The 18,208-nt window shown below is 44.6% G+C and overlaps 3 protein-coding genes across 21 annotated transcripts; 2 read left to right on the forward strand and 1 right to left on the reverse strand.

Annotated features, from left to right (window-relative positions):
* Window positions 1-567: 567 nt before the first annotated feature.
* On the forward strand, window positions 568-5,934 carry LOC123189999 (uncharacterized). Of its 19 annotated transcripts, none has more exons than XM_044602539.1 (8): window positions 568-1,376; window positions 1,449-1,506; window positions 1,748-1,973; window positions 3,449-3,500; window positions 3,630-3,801; window positions 4,457-4,590; window positions 4,761-4,860; window positions 5,528-5,934. In XM_044602539.1, exons 1-5 carry the CDS (start codon window positions 1,136-1,138, stop codon window positions 3,668-3,670), a joined length of 618 nt encoding a protein of 205 aa, XP_044458474.1. In that variant the 5' UTR covers window positions 568-1,135; the 3' UTR covers window positions 3,671-3,801; window positions 4,457-4,590; window positions 4,761-4,860; window positions 5,528-5,934. The 19 variants fall into 19 exon arrangements, 2 of the variants coding, with proteins under 2 accessions (XP_044458474.1, XP_044458475.1); XR_006496082.1 differs by having other exon boundaries at window positions 583-1,376; window positions 1,449-1,537; window positions 3,280-3,500; XR_006496084.1 differs by having other exon boundaries at window positions 583-1,376; window positions 1,449-1,537.
* A 4,996-nt stretch (window positions 5,935-10,930) lies between these two features.
* Window positions 10,931-14,393, forward strand: LOC123190002 (uncharacterized metal-dependent hydrolase BUsg_343). The gene is made up of 8 exons (XM_044602543.1): window positions 10,931-11,177; window positions 11,255-11,328; window positions 11,404-11,485; window positions 12,190-12,240; window positions 12,399-12,499; window positions 12,782-12,935; window positions 13,247-13,435; window positions 14,067-14,393. The coding sequence occupies exons 1-8, from the start codon at window positions 11,022-11,024 to the stop codon at window positions 14,193-14,195; spliced, it is 936 nt and encodes a 311-aa protein (XP_044458478.1). The 5' UTR covers window positions 10,931-11,021; the 3' UTR covers window positions 14,196-14,393.
* Window positions 14,394-15,583: 1,190 nt separating this feature from the next.
* LOC123190001 (GDSL esterase/lipase At5g41890) lies at window positions 15,584-18,102 on the reverse strand. The gene is made up of 5 exons (XM_044602542.1): window positions 17,805-18,102; window positions 17,583-17,713; window positions 17,242-17,484; window positions 16,879-17,137; window positions 15,584-16,803 (listed from the first exon to the last, which is right to left on the reverse strand). The coding sequence occupies exons 1-5, from the start codon at window positions 18,052-18,054 to the stop codon at window positions 16,565-16,567; spliced, it is 1,122 nt and encodes a 373-aa protein (XP_044458477.1). The 5' UTR covers window positions 18,055-18,102; the 3' UTR covers window positions 15,584-16,564.
* Window positions 18,103-18,208: the final 106 nt, after the last annotated feature.

The raw sequence follows: 18,208 nt of genomic DNA on the forward strand, positions 1-18,208 counted from the left end.
TAACATTGTCCGTCAGCACCATCGGGGCGTTTTGCGGCGACACCATCATAGCCATGCGAGTTGAATTATGTTCCACTCTAATAGCACTACATACATGGTTTTTTCTACAATGGTAATATAGAACCAAAAGACAAATATGAAAATTCCCTTTCGTTTACACAAGAACTAAATATAGAATAGACGGTTGTTGTGAAAATGTACTAATCCGACGAACAAGGATCAAATCCCATAAAGTACCCATGCAGTGGCTCAAGACCCATGCTTTAATCCCGTACAAAACGTGTGGCATGCATTTCTTTAGAACACATGCATGCTTATTAGTTGGCTAGCTAATCCAGCATTAATTGTTACGGAATTTCGGGTGGGAGAAAAATTCGCGGCAGGATCGGAGTAGATGAGAGTGCGGGAGGTGCGGTTTCAAAGGAAAGCGCTACTTAATCTCTATTCTTAATGTCTCAATTGATAGTCAGTGTTTCGGGTTTTATTTTTGTATTATCATTTTCGTCCAACCATTTTCGTCCGATTTTTTTTTCGCTGGTTTTTTTGTTCCCTTTCTCGCACCCCGAACCGCCCGACCCGCTAAAAAAAATCCCCTCGTCCGATCCCCAACCTTCCCCCGATCCCGTCGCCGCTGCTGCCTACCCCGCCTCCTACCGGTGCGCTACCACTCCCGCCTCCTTCCGGCGCGCCGTCATCCCCGCCTCCTACCGGCGCGCCGCCGGACCCTCCTTCTTCCCTGGAGCACCGCCACCCCGCTGCCCTCGCCATCTTCCCGAGCGCGCCGCTGCCGCCGTCTTTCCCAGAGCGCCACCGCCCCGCCACCCCCGCCCACGGGACCAGTGGTCCCATCGCCGGTCTCCCCCCACCCAGATCTGCCGGAGGCGCACCGGATCCTGCCTCACGGCCGGTTCCTGCGACTCGGCCGCCGCCCCAACCGCTGCAGCAGCCGAACACCTCCACTAGGTGCCCCGGCGGTTCGGACCCCCACCTGGCCCCTCCCTCGAACCCAGCGAGCCTCCGCCCCGACCTACTTCCCGCGCGAGGTCGCCTCCGCCTCCTCCTGGCGCACCGCCGCCCCCACCATCTCCACCTCCGCCTCCGCCGATGCCTCCTTCTCCACCTCCGTTCGCAAGCGATGGCGGCCGCGGTCTTCACCCCCAGCCACCATGGCTGCAGATCCACCCACGGCCGGTCGTCTAAGCTTCAAGCATGGATGGATGGATTCAGGAAGGTATCCTTCCTCCCTGGGTGGAGCGAGCTGCAGATCCCGTCCGGCCCTCCGGAACCGGCCGTCTCCGCCTCCTCCTCGCCGCCGCCGCTGGGGATCACGTCTTCACCAAACGCGAGCTCCGCCCCATCCGACCGACCGCAAAGGGGTGAGTTTTCTTCATTCCGAACCCTCCTGATTTGCTTACTGCACTGTGAGAACTCAAACTTTTCTTCTTCAGAGATAGGACATGGCGGAAACAAAACTGCACGGCGATGTGCATTTCTGCAACACATCAGGTCTACATTTTCCATTGCCCTGGACTTATGAGTAAGTAGCATACAGAGTTCAGTCTGATTCTAAAGAACAAGAGTAGAAAATATATTCTGCCGAGTAGAAAATATCTTCAGGTCTACATTTTCCATTGCCCTGGACTTATGGCTATCTGATTGTAAAGAACAAGAGTAGAAAATATAGACATGCGTCTTCACGTGTGTGCATTAAATTTCTTTTGATTCTGTTAATATATTTCTGTTGCAGACGGAAGAAAAAGCAATATGAAGTTCCTGTCTGCATCAAACTGCTTTCACTTATATTCTGCCGAATTTCTTCCTTCTATGGGACTGTACACGGGGATTATCTACAAGGGTTATGTCCTTTGCAGGTAGATTATCTTATAGGACGGGCGAAATACAACAGAAGAAGCTCCTCCGCTGCTACTCGCCAAACTCCAAGCAAAAAGGACCTTCCACTTTCCTTGCTAATGGTGAGCAACTCAAAGATGTCTAAAAGGTTACGCTTAATATTTACCCTCCGTATCTTATTTACTTGACCATTACATGTATAGATGCTTTCAGAGAACATATATAGCTGCAGATCTGTTATATCTGAACAATGGCAGATTTGACCATTACATGTATATACCTGCTAGGAGAGAACATGTATATCTATCAGTTGTTTTTCGATCATTAAGATATTACTTTCTCATCTTATTTCTAGGTATAAACACTGGTGTTGTTTTGTTTAATTTCGAAACATGCAGATTATCGTGTCTTCATCCCTGCGAAGTGACATTCTTTCCCAGTAATCTGTGCATGTGAAAATTATTTTCAAATGCGATTCTACTTGGTAGTTTTCATATTTCCAATGGCCCGTCAAGTGTGCATTTTCACGAGCTTCAGCAAACCCTTTTTCAGTCATCTGGTCCATGTACATACCAAGTGCTTGTTGAAATAAAAATGCAATTGGCCGCCAATTTTATCTTGCGTGTATCACTGGTTAATTTTTTATAGTTAGTTTTATGTCTATATATTGTCAATATATCGAAAGTTTGGTCCTCTGAGTAAGCACTCGGTTCCAAGCCTATGTCTTCTAGGCATAGCCGGTCCCAAGCCCGGGTAAAGGAGGAGGGTTGTGATAGGCTTGGCGAGCCAACGTAAAAACTAGCCAGTCCCATAGGTATGAAACCCATTTGAGCGAGAATAGTACTAGGATGGGTGACCTCCTAGGAAGTCCTCGTGAAAGGGTTTCATATCTAAGGGTTGTGATAGGCTTGGCGAGCCAACGTAAAAACTAGCCAGTCTTTTGGGTAGGAAACCCATTTGGGCGAGAGTAGTACTAGGATGGGTGACCTCCTGGGAAGTCCTCGTGAAAGGGTTTCATATCTAGCCTACCCCAACTTGTTTGGGATAAAAGGCTTCGTAAGTAAGTAAGTATCGAAAGTTTGGTCCTCTGAGTAAGCACTCGGTTCCTTGTTAGGTCTGGCTAGATTGATATTTAAGGGATCATTTTTAGTCCCAGTTTTCCACCTTGCATTAAAAGAATGCCTTTGTATCAATTACATGCTCTTTGTCTAGACTAACACTCAGATGGCTGAAACTCAAAGTTTCAGTATCAATATAGTAAAATTCTCCCAAATAGATAAGTATCAGTTCACTTATGGGTATTCATATTTTCTTTGTGTTTTAAATCTTCAATTATTCATCAATTTTAGTGCTACATATTCCTATTTGGATTATACTTGGTGCATCAAATTAATGAATCAGGAAACTCTTTTTTTGTTGTTTGGGCAGGGGCCTCAGTTTGTTCGGAATCAGATACAACCATTTGATCCATTATTGTTCGTGGGCATCATATTTAAAAAATATATCTTTTGGATTTTGTAAAGTTTGCGGTTAATAAGCCGGTGAGAGCTGATGGTTCAGTTAGATCCTGCATTTACTTGACCTCTTTCTCTGTCAGGTAAATTACCATGGTACCTATCTAATGCGATTTGTAAAGTTTTACCAATCTGGTGAGCATATGAGACTGCAATATTGTGTTCACTCTCAGGATTAAACTGCTTGCTGTGTAATTCGCCTCTTATTATTTCCATGAAATAACAGTAGTTTTCTTGTCTAACTTCATTTCATTTTGTATGCAGGAGGATATTCAATACCAAGATTTATGATTTGGCATAAGTGAGATGACATACAAGTGAGTTTAATTCGTGAGAGTGAAATAGCAACAGTTTAATTATCATACCACCGGCAGCTGCACCTCAACTGCGGAAAAAGAAATCTTGAAGAACCAAGACCACCACCAGCTGGAAGAAGGTAAAAATCCTTTTTTTCTTCTCCCTCCTCATTTGATTTCCATTTCCTCGCAGCTCTAGGTAATTTCGTGACCTACCTCTTGGTAAGTCACCTATCTGCAGAATGCATAGTGTGTGTGTGTGTGTGTGTGTGTGTGTGTGTGTGTGTGTCAGATATACAGTGAAAAAACACCACAATGCAAGTGTCAGATCCTGTTCTTGGTGCAATTTTGCAACTATGTTCTGGACTGTAAGCAACTGCTTCATGTTAAACTAAAGCTCCAATCAGGCTTGTGGCTCTTTTGTTTACATTATGAGTAGTTGTTCTTATAAGATGTTCGTTATCTAGGTAAAACTTGGGAACATGTATGGATGGACAATACTATATGGATTTGGTCATTTTATTGACTAATTATATAGCGTATGAACTTATAGAGTTTAGAGTTGTTTATCCTGTTCTAATGCTGGAGTTAAAAGTTTCATGTAGCTAATGCCATCATCTTTATAATAGAGCGGCAACATACTCCGTAAGTTTTCACCCTACTCTAGGAAGCCATTTCATCAGTTTTTGGCTTCTGACACACTCGGAGCAACAAATTTTGTGCTGCTAATTGCACTGTCCTCTCTGTTCTCTCTCTTTGCACTTACTTGTGATTTTTGCTTATGTCCGCGTACAGATTTCATCCAGGAAATTTAGTCCTAGGGACTTTGATATACAATGATACACCAAAGCAAGCAAAGAAGCCAAAAGAAGTTAAATGTTTTTACCTGCTGCTGGCATCCGATGAGCAGTTGCAGGTGTCAACCATAGGTAATTCTTGTAAGATACTTTCACATTTCTCTAATTTACTTAAGTAAATCTTCATCAGTTTGGCTTTAGGTGAAAATGCCTGCTTGAGAATTTAGGGAAAATTACATATTACCTTTAGAGCTTTCAGTTCATGAAGTAATTGACCTCGTTTTTGCTTGTTTATTCTGTAGTATTGTTATATGAAGTGAGAGTTGCATGTGCTTATCTGAAGCTTATACTAATAATTTGCCTCCCTAATTGTGGCTGATCTGGAGCTCATACCCATGTTGGGTGAGTATCTCCCTCTCTGTTTGTTGGGCTGTCGGCAGCTCCTTTTTGCTGCGTCTCTGTATACTATAACCACTATCCCTAAAATAAGTAAACTATAACCACACTCTTTGATCATATTATTTAGAAGAAAAAAGATTAGAGATGCATTTATTCATATTAATGTAGACTGTGCCTGATCCAAGAAATAGAAGACTTATACATTGATTGCATCCACCGATAAAATCCCAAATGTGTGTGGGCAAGACTATCTTCGTGTTTTCATAATATAAAAAATAGTAGGTAAGTGTCAATCTGTTGCTGGTTCAGAATTTGATAAGGTTGAAAACTTTGTATGAAAATCTTTGTAATTCTTTTGAGTTGTGGAAGAGACAGCTGGGATGACTTTGATAATATGCATTGGATGGCGGAGGACGAAAAATAAATAAGGTGGGGCGGCTCTGAAGCATAAAAAAATTCCAATGGAAAACGAAAGTAGTTCATGCACACTAAAATGCACACAAATACTTTTTAAAATCATGCTATTGTCCGGTCATTTTCTCAAAATGACACTAAAATTTGAATAATAATTACTTCTCTCCTTTTGCCTTCCATTTTCCCGTCCAGTACATTTTCCTCTTTTTAGTTCATCGGAAAAATTAACACAGCGGCCGCTAAATTTTTTGAGAAGACGAACCATGGAGATTGGAGATGAAGAGCTGATCGCCGCCCCTGTGTACCTATTCTGATTGGAGTTCTTATTACAGTTACATGATCATGTGACAGCATGGCATCGAACAACACGGCCTTCACCTTAATGCACCCCAAAGGTGGTCATCGCCGAAGCACGCCAAGGGTGAGCCATAACCATACCGTTGACCCACCGGCGTGGTGAGGACAAATTGCATAGTATCATGTTTTTCAGTTAAAACCTGAGAACAGAAAGACGTATCTAACACAGTATGTAAAATTTGTAAGCTCATATGAAAATAGCTGAGATCAAATTAGGTAAGCACGTTCTTGCAAGCGATGTATTTTCTTACTTACGAGAATTACCAGTTGCATATATAATATACTGTAGTAGCCTATATTCATGCACTCTCATTTTTGCTGAACAATTCATGATCAATACTAGATTTTTTTAAAGAAGCCACTTCAACTTAGTTTGAGCTCTCATGTTGTCGAATGAATCAGCAAATATGTTATCTGTGGCTTTTATAAATTGACACAATGTTTCTGATTTCCAACATAACAAAATTATATGTTTCGTGCAGTAAGGTTTTTTACCCCATTATGTAATCGGCTCAGGTGACAATAGTATCTTCATTGTTCTTCTCATGACCATTTCCAAACTCAGGCTGGTCGATTTACATGAAATTAATTTCCTCAGTTGTGGTGGCAAATATAATACATATAATCCATATTGTTATGCACTAGCGTGTGTGTGTGAAATAGATAGATTATGGTCACGTACCCAATAAGATGGATATGTGTGTGTGTGTGTGTGTGTGAGAGAGAGAGAGAGAGGAGAGAGGGGAGAGGGGGAGAGAGTGAGGAAGAGGGAGGGACAGTGTGTGTGTGAGGATTTGATTGTAGAAAAGGTCGCCAATGTCACTTGATATGTATGAGAATGTTAAATGTAATATTAACATAATTAATATTGAACTCTTAAAGTTAATGCGGTCTCGTTGCAACGCACGGGCGTTCTTCTAGTACCAATAGTATCGGAAACTCAGGCCAAAATATCGGGAGAGAGGGAAGACGCGCGCGCGCCCGTGACGAAGAGGTCGTGCGGACCTGTAGCTAACGTCCAGTCGGCAGGAATATAGCTTTCTTGTTTTTTACTAGTGAAGAAAGGAAAATATCAAGTAAACAAAAATAAAAAAAAGGGGAGGAAAAGTAAAAAGAAAAGAAAACCAAAATAAAATAGAAACAAAATGAAAGAAAACTAAGAGAAAAATGAAGCAATGAAAAAACAAAAAATATATAGCCGCAAGATCACAACGGACGAACATCGGGAATGCGTCTAAACAGGGCCAGCCCAATTCACGCCGTTATAGGCATTTAGGCACCTAGGCGTTAAATAGGGATTGCCCTAGGGACAACACCGAAAATACGAAAAACCAAAGCCCATGTCATTCCAAAGGTGCTGAAGAGAGGTGCCATGATGCAAAAGGATAACACCGGAAACATGATGAGGATTTCCACGACTGTATGGGAAGGTGTTTCGTCCATTTGGAGGCCTGAGACCTTGTACAATGCAAGGTGCTTAGAAAAATAAACCAGATTCTTAATTATAGGTGCTTATTTACACAGAGTAGACGCTTAATTAGGCACCTTTCCTGTAGAGACAAGCACCGGTGCTTAAAAAAAACTCGGTTTATTTTACTAAGAGCCTCCCCGGAACACCTTTGCATTGTAAGCACAAGAATGGCTAGGAGAAGTTGGCTGTTGATTTGGGGTTGCCAGTATTGTTTGAGTTGCTTAGTTTTTGATTGAGGACGTTTAATAGCTTTCTATTTTGTTTTGCTATGTCATCCTACTTTATTTGCTTCTGTGTGAGTAATGAACCTATTTACTTCTGCATGAGCTTTTGGATTGGTGGTAGGTTAGCTTGGTGTCGTCGGGTTTTCGGTCTGCATTGGGTGTTTCGATGACGAGCACCTCCAATGGGTTTTTCAACAATTCGTTGGGCTCACTTTCCCCTTTCTCGTCTCCTCTACTCTTTCTGATTCAGCGGTTCCATTTTTGTTATTCAGTTAATGGAAAATGGTTAGGCTCTATTAAAATATTTCCTCCCGATGGTGGGTCTAGCGCGCATATTTTTTTCTTGGTTGTTTACATTTTCTTTTGTGAAATCCATCATTGGCTAAACAATCATTCATTTATGCTATTGCGGGCTTTACTCCCACTATAGCTATTGTACGGTTGGCCCCAATAATGACTTTTATGATCTCGTTTGTTTTTTATCACCTAAAAAGTCATGGGATCAAGAAAGAAATGTGAAAATGTAGTTATAAATGTGAAAAGCCAATACGTCAATGCCTTGTCCCATGAATTAGGCATCCTTTCTGATGGATGAATGAGGAGACTTCATCGAGTTTTTCCGTACCATGACTAGAATCCAGGGCCTAACCTTTTGGTTTTCTTTTTTTTTTTTGCTTTTTTTTTCTTTTCCTGCCAATATTATTTTGATATGTGTAAATCTATTATATATTGCTTTCATGCATGAATGTTACTTTTCTTATGATAAATGTATTTAGTAAAAACATTAAAGAAATCCCGTGATACATAACATTTATTTGGAAATAGAGAAATATGTTTCTTTATTCCACAACATGTTGTTTGAAATATATAAGCAATTATTTTTCTCATACATGCATGTGGTTCTTCTAATACGGGAACAATTCTTTCCAAAATAGTAACATTATTTGTTATACCGAAAAGTTTCTTATACCAATGCATACATTTTCCAATTTGAAAATTGGTTTACAAATTAGTATGCAAAGTATAAATTTGATATCTATGAAGGGAAGAAAATATATGTTACTTAATGGCGGGCCGCATTAATTGCGGTCCATGAAGAACGCGTGTAGGTGTCAATGTCACGATGCCGCAAGCGCGACTACTATTTATCGCCTTAAGCGATAGACTATCGGTGAAGCTTTTTCCTCCCCCGCCTCATATTGGGCCGGCCCATTCATGTGTGCGCAGTGTAAAAAGAACAAAGAAATGTGCGAGAAACAGGGGTCGAACCGAGGTCTCCATGGCAATCTCGCTCGTTTGGTTGCGAGAGATTCATCCTCCCGGGAACCCCACTCTTTCCCTGGGCAGCTGCCACCCGTCGATGCCCTCCCTGGGGCTGCGTGGCTGTTCATTTGGTCAACCCGGCCCCATACCTGTTAGGGCATGTCCAATGCCTGGCCGCTTGCACGAGCGCTTAGGAAAATAAAAGAAAAGTTAAATCTCACGTAGCAGCGGCTGTAGCATCCAATCCTCCAACGCTAATGACAAGGCTACGCGCTTAATATGGCACACTTCGAGTCCTAGCGTAGAAGGAAAAGAGGTCTAGCGCCCGGCGCGAGAAGTTGCGTCGACGCAAGCGTGAATCCTGGGCTTAGCTGGGAACAGAAAAAAAGGGCTGGGATTTGGGGCATAACGGCTGGGGATTTGACCCTAGCGCCCGGGCTAAGCGCCTCCATTGTAGGTGCCCTTAGACCCCTGGGCTAAATAAAAACCACCCCTAACCCATGGAAGATTTCCCCGTCGCTCGTTGAAACTCTGGGGGCACCGCCGCTGTTCTGGACGAGCACATCCCATCGCCGCCACTATGCAACACCTGCTCACCCCACCCACTCTGGCCTGTCCTCTCGCCCCACCTTCCTCACGAGCTTGAGCCCTGGAAGAACAAAATTCCTCGGGAGAGCATACACGTGTGTGCTCAGCCATGGCTGGCTCCGATACAACCACAATTTTGCTGGAATCAACAGATTTGTGACCAGACTGTGTGAGTTCCTCATCTACTACTTGGTGAAACTAAATTAAGAATTCACCCTCTTCCCTGCAGCCCGCGGCTGGAGGAGCTGATTTGGCCGAGGTTGAAGATGAATCTCGCTAGCTCGCTGGATGCGAGGAGAGTCTTGTTTTTTTTTTGCTATTCTCTCTTTTCTTCGCAGAGGCCAGAGAACCTCATCCCCTGAGGTGCCAAATGGTGATGTGATTATACCCCGTGGATTCCAATGTGTAAAGGAAATTATGGCCGTGCTTTTTGTACCCTAGAATTTCTCTCACTCGTAACCAAACATAGCCTTTGTGATAAGAACTAGCGGCACATTCTACTTGGGGCTACAGCCATTTTCTTCAGGGTTTATTCTTCTTTTGTTTTTTGTTTTTGTCTTTGACAGTTTTTTTCCCTTTTTTTGTTTGGTTTTCTTTTCTTCTTTTCCATTTTTTGTTTGGTTTTCTTTTTCTTCTCCATTTTTGTTTGGTTTTCTTTTTTCTTCTTCATTTTGTATTTTTTTTGTTTTTTCTTATGTTCGTTTTTGTTTTCACTCTATATTTTTTGTATATATTAAAATAGTTTTTTTAATAAGTGATCAGCATTTTATGTATACATGTTCAACATTGTCCGAACACTTATTCAACATTTTTTAAATACTTGTTCAACATTTTAATACTTACTAAGTATTTTTAAAATACTTGTTCAACATTTCAAATACTCGTTCAACAATTTTTAGATAATTTTGAATTTTTTAATACTTATTCAACATTTTCTAAATGATTTTTCAACATTGTATTCACAAATGCTTCATTAAAAAATTTATATACATGATCAAAAAGATTCATCATTTCTTTAATACATGGTCAACATTCTTTCTATACACATTTAACATTTTTTAAATGCTTGCTTAACATTTTAAATTACTTGTTCAACATTCTTTCAAATGGTTGATTAACATTTTTATATACATGATCAATAGAATTCACCTGTTTTTACTACATGGTCAACATTTGTCAAATGCTTGATTAAAAAATTTCAAATGCGTGTTCAAATTGTTTTTTCAAATACTTGATTAACATTTTTATATACATGATCAATAGAATTCATCTGTTTTTACTACATGGTCAACATTTTTAAAATGCTTGATTAAATTTTTTCAAATGCTTTTTCAATTTATTTTTTCAAATGCTTGATTAACATTTTTATATACATGATCAATATTCTTTGAAATACCTGTTCAACATTTTTCAAATACTTGATCAACATTTTTCAAATATTTGTTCAATATTTTTCAAATACTTGTTCAACATTTTTAAATACTTGTTCAACATGTTTCAAATTTTTTTTAGAGTGCATTTGTAATACATATATATATATATATATATATATATAATGTATCGAATTAAAAAAAGCAAAAAAACGAAATCAGAAAACGTAAAAAAAAGAGGAAAACGAGGCTGTGGCCTCTCTCGCGCCTGGGCCGGCACAATTTGTCCTCCCAGAAAGCGAGAAACAGGGGCGCCCATGCAAGCACCCCATTCGGCCTGCGGATTGAAATCCTCTTAGCTCTAGGCCTATTCCCGGCCCATGGCCATCGATTCGCTGACACGACGCTCGCGGACAGCAGCCACCGCTCGAATCTCCGCGCCGGCTCCGGCCACGGAAGTTCCACCCCACCATCACCATGGCTCAGTCTCCAGGCCGCGCCGCCTCCGCCGTGCGGCTCTTCGACGCGCACTGCCACCTGCAGGACCCCCGCATCGCGGTGGCCGCCCCCTCCCTCATACGCGCCGCCACAGCCTCCGGCGTCGGCCGGTTCGCGGTCAACGGCACCTCCGAGGTACGCCCCGCCCCTGCCTCGTGCTTGAACGCGAGCGACCGCTCCTCCATGACTCCTTGTCTACTGGACGAGCGCAGAAAGACTGGCATCTGGTGAAGCAGATGGCCCAGGAGCACCCGGCTGTCATCCCCTGCTTCGGCCTCCACCCATGGCAAGATTCCTTGGCCGCTTCTCGCGGTGTGCTGCTGCTTATGCTATCCGGATTTTAAAACCGTGAATTTGGTAGGTGGGTGCCGGAGAGGTCGCCCGATTGGATGGATTCGCTCCGGCAGTTCTTCTCGGAGACCCCAGAGGCGGCTGTTGGAGAGGTGGGCAGGGCTGTACTTGTCAATTTGTTACTTACTCTTCTAGGTTACTTACTCTAGAGAGTCAAAAACGCTCTTATGTTATGGGACGGAGAGAGTACTAGCAAAGTAGCCAGCAATAAAACTGCGGTAATATGTACTGTAATAGACTGGACTGCTACAAAGTGCAAACCAAGGCTTACCTACAAGCATTAGTTCTCCAATATGATGTAAATTATGATCATCTTGTTTTGCAACTCATTAAATTTATCAGGCAATAGGGTATATTTATCTGTCGCCTCTGCTTACTGTAACAGTGTAACTCTATAGCAGAGATGACTGTTTCTGAATTTAACCTAATAGACTGCCCTAGTTTGGCAGCATAGTTTTTGCAAAACCGTAGTTCTAAACACCACAGTTTTTCTCACTTCGGTTTACAAAAAAGAGGTCGAAACCTCTTTCTGAAATACTGCAAAAAAACACCGTATTCGGGATACTACGGTTTATAAAACTGTGGTATTTATCAATGCCGAACAAATCAAAATTTTCAAAACCATGGTCTCACAGTATTCACCAGATAGTCCAAAAAAGAAAAACTGAGCTGCCAAACACAGCCAATTTATTCTTCTGTTTCCTTTTGGCATGTGCAATACGAGACTTGTGCAATTATATATTCTCATATGTCGCTATTTGTTTCTAGAATATTCTCATATGTCACTATTATGCAGACTGGTCTGGACAAGGGATCGCATGGAAAAACTATTGACTTCGGAGAACAGGTTTGTTAGCACGGGCCCCTCTGCACTTCTTGTTGAATATGATTTTTTTTACCAATGGATTCAGCTACATGATAATGGATATAACCATTTAGCTTTGTCACTGTAGCTTTAATTGTACCCCTTTACCTTTTACCATAAGCATAACAATGTTAACACAGGTTGAAGTATTCCAACGACAACTTGAACTTGCTAAGGAATTGGAGAAACCTGTTTCTGTTCATTGTGTACGTGCCTTCGGCGATCTTCTGGAAATACTAAAGTAAGGAAAGGATGTTTGGTCTTTATCATCTTTTTAGTTCTTGTCAGTATCTAGTTCAATATGACAGGTAGTGATAGGTTGTTTGTCCAGGTTCTTAGTAAGGTTTGCAGTTAGGGTTTTTTCATCACAATTCCAAAACAGAATATATTGCTCTTCCTAGATATATATGTCATACTGAAGAGCAGGTTCCATACTTCTAGTCTAGTATGGATGTCCTGTAGTTTCTCACCTCTTTGTCTACAAATAAATGTTATGCTGTGTTAACATTTTGGCTGCCTGCAGGCATACTGGGCCTTTCCCAGCAGGCGTGCTGTTGCATTCTTATCTGGGGTCTGCAGAAATGGTGCCCGGCCTTGCAAATTTAGGTTGTTACTTTTCGTTGTCTGGTTTCCTTACAGGCATGAAATCGAGTAAGGCAAAGAAAATGCTCAAAGCAGTAAGTCGGTCATGCCTGTATTTTTCCCTGGGAGTATTTATGGATTCAACTATGGAAAATCAAACGTTTTTTATGGCAATTTATGTTTGCCGATGGTGGCAAGTTTAGTTGGCAAGCATGGCAAATCCGCCTCAGTTCATTTTTCCCCCCAGGAAAGTGCCGTGCTTGCAAACTAAATTTGCCATCCTCGCCCCAACATAAATTGCATAAAACCGTTTGATTTGCCATGGTTAAAAATCTGACGTCAGATTTTTAACATTACCGTAAATCTCTTTGGCACCACCAATGAAATGCATTTGTATTTGTTCTAGATACCCTTGGACAGAATTCTACTAGAGACAGATGCGCCAGATGCAGTACCAAAGTTGGACAATGTTTCTCTAGTCACAGTCCCTGTGGACACTTCAGATGCAGATGCTGAAAAGTCTCACAGCGATTCGACCTCTCAGGCGGCCATGCCTTCAAAAGAATCCTTGAACCATCCAGCTAACATCCACATTGTAAGATTTGTGTCCTGACACCTTTGCCTGATACTCCCTCCGTAAAGAAATATAAGAGCGTTTAGATCACTACTCTAGTGATTTAAACGCTCTTATATTTCTTTACAGAGGGAGTACTTTTGTTAGCAAATCTTCATGGTACATGTTGCACGAGCTCCTTGCTACATCTCTTATTTTAAACAGTGTCCTAATAATGAAAATATTCTTGTGCATACTACGATGTATACGAAGGCCTAAACCTTTCTAGGATAGACACAATATTTTCTCTCAATACTCCATTAACATTACTGTACTGACTAGCATACTGCGATGTATACGAAGACTTAAACCTTTCTAGGGATAGACACAATATTTTCTCTGAATACTCCACTATTTCAACATTACTGTGCCCTGTTCAGTACGATGCCATTTCTGTGCTTACTGTTTTCAAAGTGTACCCTGCTGTTTCCAAACCATCCATCTGAAGTATTGTTTAATTGATCCACTCCCAGCTCACTGGCACGATTGTCACTACTCCATCTGTCCAACAATGGCTTGTTTACTTGACAAGCTCTCGTTCTCACACAAAATGATGATGGATTAAGGAAATTATCATTCTGGTATAAACCGTGCCTTTCCATGTTCCTTTCAGGTTTTGAAGTATGTGGCATCCCTGCTTGAAATGCCGGAAGCAGAACTCGCCGAGGCGAGCTACAGGAACGCCACCAAACTGTTCTCCTACCCTGGATCCAAAGTTCATCCCGAAGCTGAAACTGCGTGAATGGGGTGGTGCAGATGGCCACCCAATACGAACCATGCTATCGGAATCCTGGTGCGTTCTGCCTCTGGATGTTCCCTGTATACCGCATGTATATTGTTGTACTATGTATATATAATCGGCCCAAGACAAGGTAGCAATCAGAGATGAAATAAGAAAGCGGCTCATGGCTGGCCGTGCCATGTTGCCAAATTCCCCTTACAATATTACTCTACTCCCTCCGTTCACTATTACAAGATGTCAATATGGACTACATACTGATTGAAATAAGTCAACAAGCACACTAAAACATACTCCGTCCGTCCCTTAGCTTGAAAAATGATCTTATTCGTGGGATGCAGGGAGCATATATATACATCCGAATCAGAAAAAATGTTAGAGTAGAACATCTTGTAATTCAGAACTACTAGTTCTTACATTGAACTATGTACTGTCCTATCAGAAAGGAGGCTCCGATCGCATCCGCGTGCCCTGTCAAGTAACCTGGGAATCTCTCATCACACGTACTGTCAGAGCATTGTGCGCGGTGACTGGACTCGAACCGAACGCGCAATCTGCTAAAACTAGTAGGATGACAAGATAACAAAAGTTTACTTCGATCCTCATACGATAGGCCTAGTAGGCTCACCAGTTCCAGTTCCAATACCTTAGACCTCTCCCAATGCAATGGTGCTTAGATGAGGTGCTAAGTGCATTAAATACCTTAGCAACTCAACCCCCCAATGCATATGTGCTTAACTTGTTGTTACTAATCACACTTTATTTAATGAGTTAACACCTAAAGTCTTTCATGCATTGGTCAAATTGTTTCATTTAAGTGGTTTGCCTAGGTTCTCGCGCTTGGCATTGATTCTTCCTGGGATCACCAAAGTGCTCTCTCCCCTTTTTAAATGATGTGCCATGTCATTTTTCCGCTTATGTGGCATGCTTAGCATCTGTCCACACTGGAGCACTGGGAAGGGCCTAAATCCTTATCGTTAACTGCATCACCCACCTAAGATAACACCCGTTGTAAACCAGCGAAAGATCTTTTTTGCCTGCCGAGTGGAACCCGTCGCTATCCGGCAAGAGGGGGGCGAGCATTCCCTGGGCCCCGCGCGCGCGTAGTGCGCGTCCACCTCCCGATCCGACCGCTGATCGAGACCGATCCGACGGAGCGGAGTGTGGCGGCGTAGGATTCGGCACACGCACACTCCCGCTCGCTAGCTCGCTTTAGACTTTCGGCGCCGCGTGAAGGAACAAAATCGTTTGCGCGTGAACGGATCAGAAAGTCGCCACTTGATCGGCCGTCAGCATCGGGAAGAACGTCGGAAAACGTTTGGGCGCGAGCAAGAACACTGCAAAGTAACGAAGAAACCCAAGCAGTAGTAGTGATCCTGGACGGCTGGACATAGAAACAAAAGGTGAACATATGTAGTATGGCTGTGTACATCTGGTCTGATCTCATCTGATCCCGGAGCGAGCAAGAAGCAGCAGAGCAAACTAATTAGACAGGCGCGTACGTGTCGAAAGAAGAGAAGCTACTGCATGCACACGGAAGAATGGTATTCGGCAGGTGAAGCAACTGCAAGCTACGTACAAGTAAGCAGGTCGCTAAGCGGCTGCGTGTGCGCCCGGCGCCGGAGGCTCCGGCGCGTCGACCGGGCGGCGGCGGCCGCAGCGGCACGGGCCGGAGGCGAAGAGGGAGAGCCAGGCGAGGACGGGGGTGCCGAGGAGGACCAGCCCCGCGGGCACCATCCAGAGCCGCGCGTGCGCCGGGTGGAACGCCAGCGCCCACCACACCAGCAGCGCCGCGCCGCCCAGGCCCACCGCCACCAGGCTCGCCGCCGTGGCGGCCACGGACGAGAACGACGACGACGACGACGCCACCTTCGCCGCGGCCCCGGGCTTCGGAGGCCCCGCACCCGCCTCCATGGAAGGCTACGTACGCGCCTGGCACCGCCCGGCCGTCGTCAACAGACCGAGTCCAAGTGTTGCGCGCATATATACCCGCGTGGGCGCGTGGCGTGGCGTGGCGTGGCCGGAAGCTGCACCGGCGGCGCTGCGCAGAACAGTCCCGTAAAAAACGTGCGCTACCAGTCTCTACTCTCTACTGCTTCGCACTTATGCACCTCTGTACACCGCACGTACGCCGGTATATATTACCGTCCGTCGGTCGCTCCGAATGGTTCCTTTCGACAACAGCGATCTACTTTCCGGCCTTCACAAAGGAGCCAAAGGCAAACAGCGGAGAGAAGGAAAAAGAAAAGAAAATTGCCGCGCGTCAAAGTCACCGTCCTCCGTCACGTTCTACACGTTTGCAGACGTGCAGCAAGTGTTGCGCCGGGGAGGAGATATTCCGCGATGCGGTGCATGCACGCCGATCTCCTCGTTCATCCGTATCGACGCTGGAACAAGGCGCGGACGTTGACGGGCCACGCATCGGCGGCGCCGCCGTCGACGATCCTGCCGGCGACGATGAGGTTGACGGCCTCGGTCGGGTGGAACGCGTCCCAGAACACGTACTTGGAGCGGTCCTCGCACAGGGTGGCGGAGCTCGAGTTGGCGACGCCCATGCAGAGGAACGGCGGGAAGCTGCCGCCGCAGCAAGGGTCCAGCGCCTCCTCGAAACCTACGACACAGATCCAACTCTCAGTCCACGAAATGCGAACCTGCCTGCAGCACGCAAGAAAGAAAATCCTGCTACCGTATTGACGGTGCTGCCGGATGATCTCCATGACGATGCCGTGGGTGTTGGTGTAGACGAACGCGCTCTCCGGGCCCGTCTCCTGGTTCAGCCTGCCGATCATCCTCTTCAGCCTCCTGTTGTAGCCTTCGCAGAGCCTGTTCACAGCCGCCGAACACTCGCCCGCAGGGATGAACTCCAGGGCGCGCACGTACGGTATGCAGCCCAGCGGGCCGACGTCGGCGATGACAAATTTCCTAGCCCCGAGCTCGTTCAGCCGCTTCGTTTTGGAAGCGAATTGCAAGATGGTGAGCTCAGAACGGGAGCAAAGCAGAGAAAATTACAGTGCTGGTGACTAGCGAGTTAGAGGTGATCGAGTGGCACCTTGAGATGAAATGCCAACTTGGCAACCAAGGCGTCCTGGAAAACTGCAGGGTCAGGTTTCTGTCGTCCCAAGAATGGCACTGCAGGTGAGAGGTACTCCAGGATGTCATTGGATCCAGCAGCCACCGTGAAGAGCGCGTTCCCCAAGAAGTCGGCCGTGGCATTCTCCCCCATGGTCTCCAGTACCTGAGCTCTGGTCTTCTCAAAGTAGCTGATTTGCTGTCCTAGTGGCACCCTTCCGATCTGCCAACCCAACCACATTTTCACACAATTGCAATTCAGACAGACAGACAGAAATCAAGCCAAGGGAAGTATACAAGTTGAACAGAAAAATCACTTACATAGAAGGAACCGGTCTCGTCGAAAATGCCGGAAGAACCAGAAGCATAGTTGGCTCCACTGTTGATCACTTCAGCACTAGAGTTTGGGGCCAAGTAGGGAGGAGCAAAGCTCTCCTGCCCCAAGGCTTCACCTGAGGGAATAGCACCAAGACATTTTCGTCAGATAAAACATGGACAGTCTAAACAAAGTTTCTCATGAAAACTCATACTTGCTACTATTACCAATGACATCCGCAATGGTCCTGCCGTTTGTGAATCTCCCGGTCGGCTTGCCGCCAGAAAACGAGAAGTCGACGCCGTATGGCGGGGTGTTGGCCTTGGAGAGGGTCACGAGATAGTCGTTGTTCCCCGCGTCGACGAGGGAGTCGCCGAAGATGAAGAAAGCATGAGGCGATGCCGGAGATGGGCGAAACAGGAGCAAGATCACTGCTGTGAAGAGGGAGGGGCAGCAGCGGGGAGGGAGCACGGCCATCCTATGCTGAATCGTGGAACGTCTCTAGGTAGGACTGCATATATCCAATTCTCGTACGCTGGGCGCACTGCCATGCTGCATGCTTATGGTGCCTGCTGCATCGTATCCGTAGTACCGTTTGACAAGGTCATTGTCTGACTGCTTCAAGAGGAGA

This window comes from Triticum aestivum, chromosome 2A, assembly GCF_018294505.1.
Source record: "Triticum aestivum cultivar Chinese Spring chromosome 2A, IWGSC CS RefSeq v2.1, whole genome shotgun sequence".
NCBI lineage: Eukaryota > Viridiplantae > Streptophyta > Magnoliopsida > Poales > Poaceae > Triticum > Triticum aestivum.

Excerpts from the sequence above, each read along its gene's own strand:
- LOC123189999 (XM_044602539.1), top strand. The coding sequence starts at position 1,136 with ATGGCGGCCGCGGTCTTCACCCCCAGCCACCATGGCTGCAGATCCACC. Across the intron at positions 1,507-1,747 it reads GCATTTCTGCAACACATCAG|ACGGAAGAAAAAGCAATATG; the intron begins GTCTACATTTTC and ends TTTCTGTTGCAG. Across the intron at positions 1,974-3,448 it reads TTCCACTTTCCTTGCTAATG|GTAAATTACCATGGTACCTA; the intron begins GTGAGCAACTCA and ends TTTCTCTGTCAG.
- LOC123190002 (XM_044602543.1), top strand. The coding sequence starts at position 11,022 with ATGGCTCAGTCTCCAGGCCGCGCCGCCTCCGCCGTGCGGCTCTTCGAC. Across the intron at positions 12,936-13,246 it reads CAAAGAAAATGCTCAAAGCA|ATACCCTTGGACAGAATTCT; the intron begins GTAAGTCGGTCA and ends TATTTGTTCTAG. Across the intron at positions 13,436-14,066 it reads ATCCAGCTAACATCCACATT|GTTTTGAAGTATGTGGCATC; the intron begins GTAAGATTTGTG and ends TGTTCCTTTCAG.
- LOC123190001 (XM_044602542.1), bottom strand. The coding sequence starts at position 18,054 with ATGGCCGTGCTCCCTCCCCGCTGCTGCCCCTCCCTCTTCACAGCAGTG. Across the intron at positions 17,138-17,241 it reads AGTTGGCATTTCATCTCAAG|CGGCTGAACGAGCTCGGGGC; the intron begins GTGCCACTCGAT and ends TCCAAAACGAAG. Across the intron at positions 16,804-16,878 it reads CCGGCAGCACCGTCAATACG|GTTTCGAGGAGGCGCTGGAC; the intron begins GTAGCAGGATTT and ends TCTGTGTCGTAG.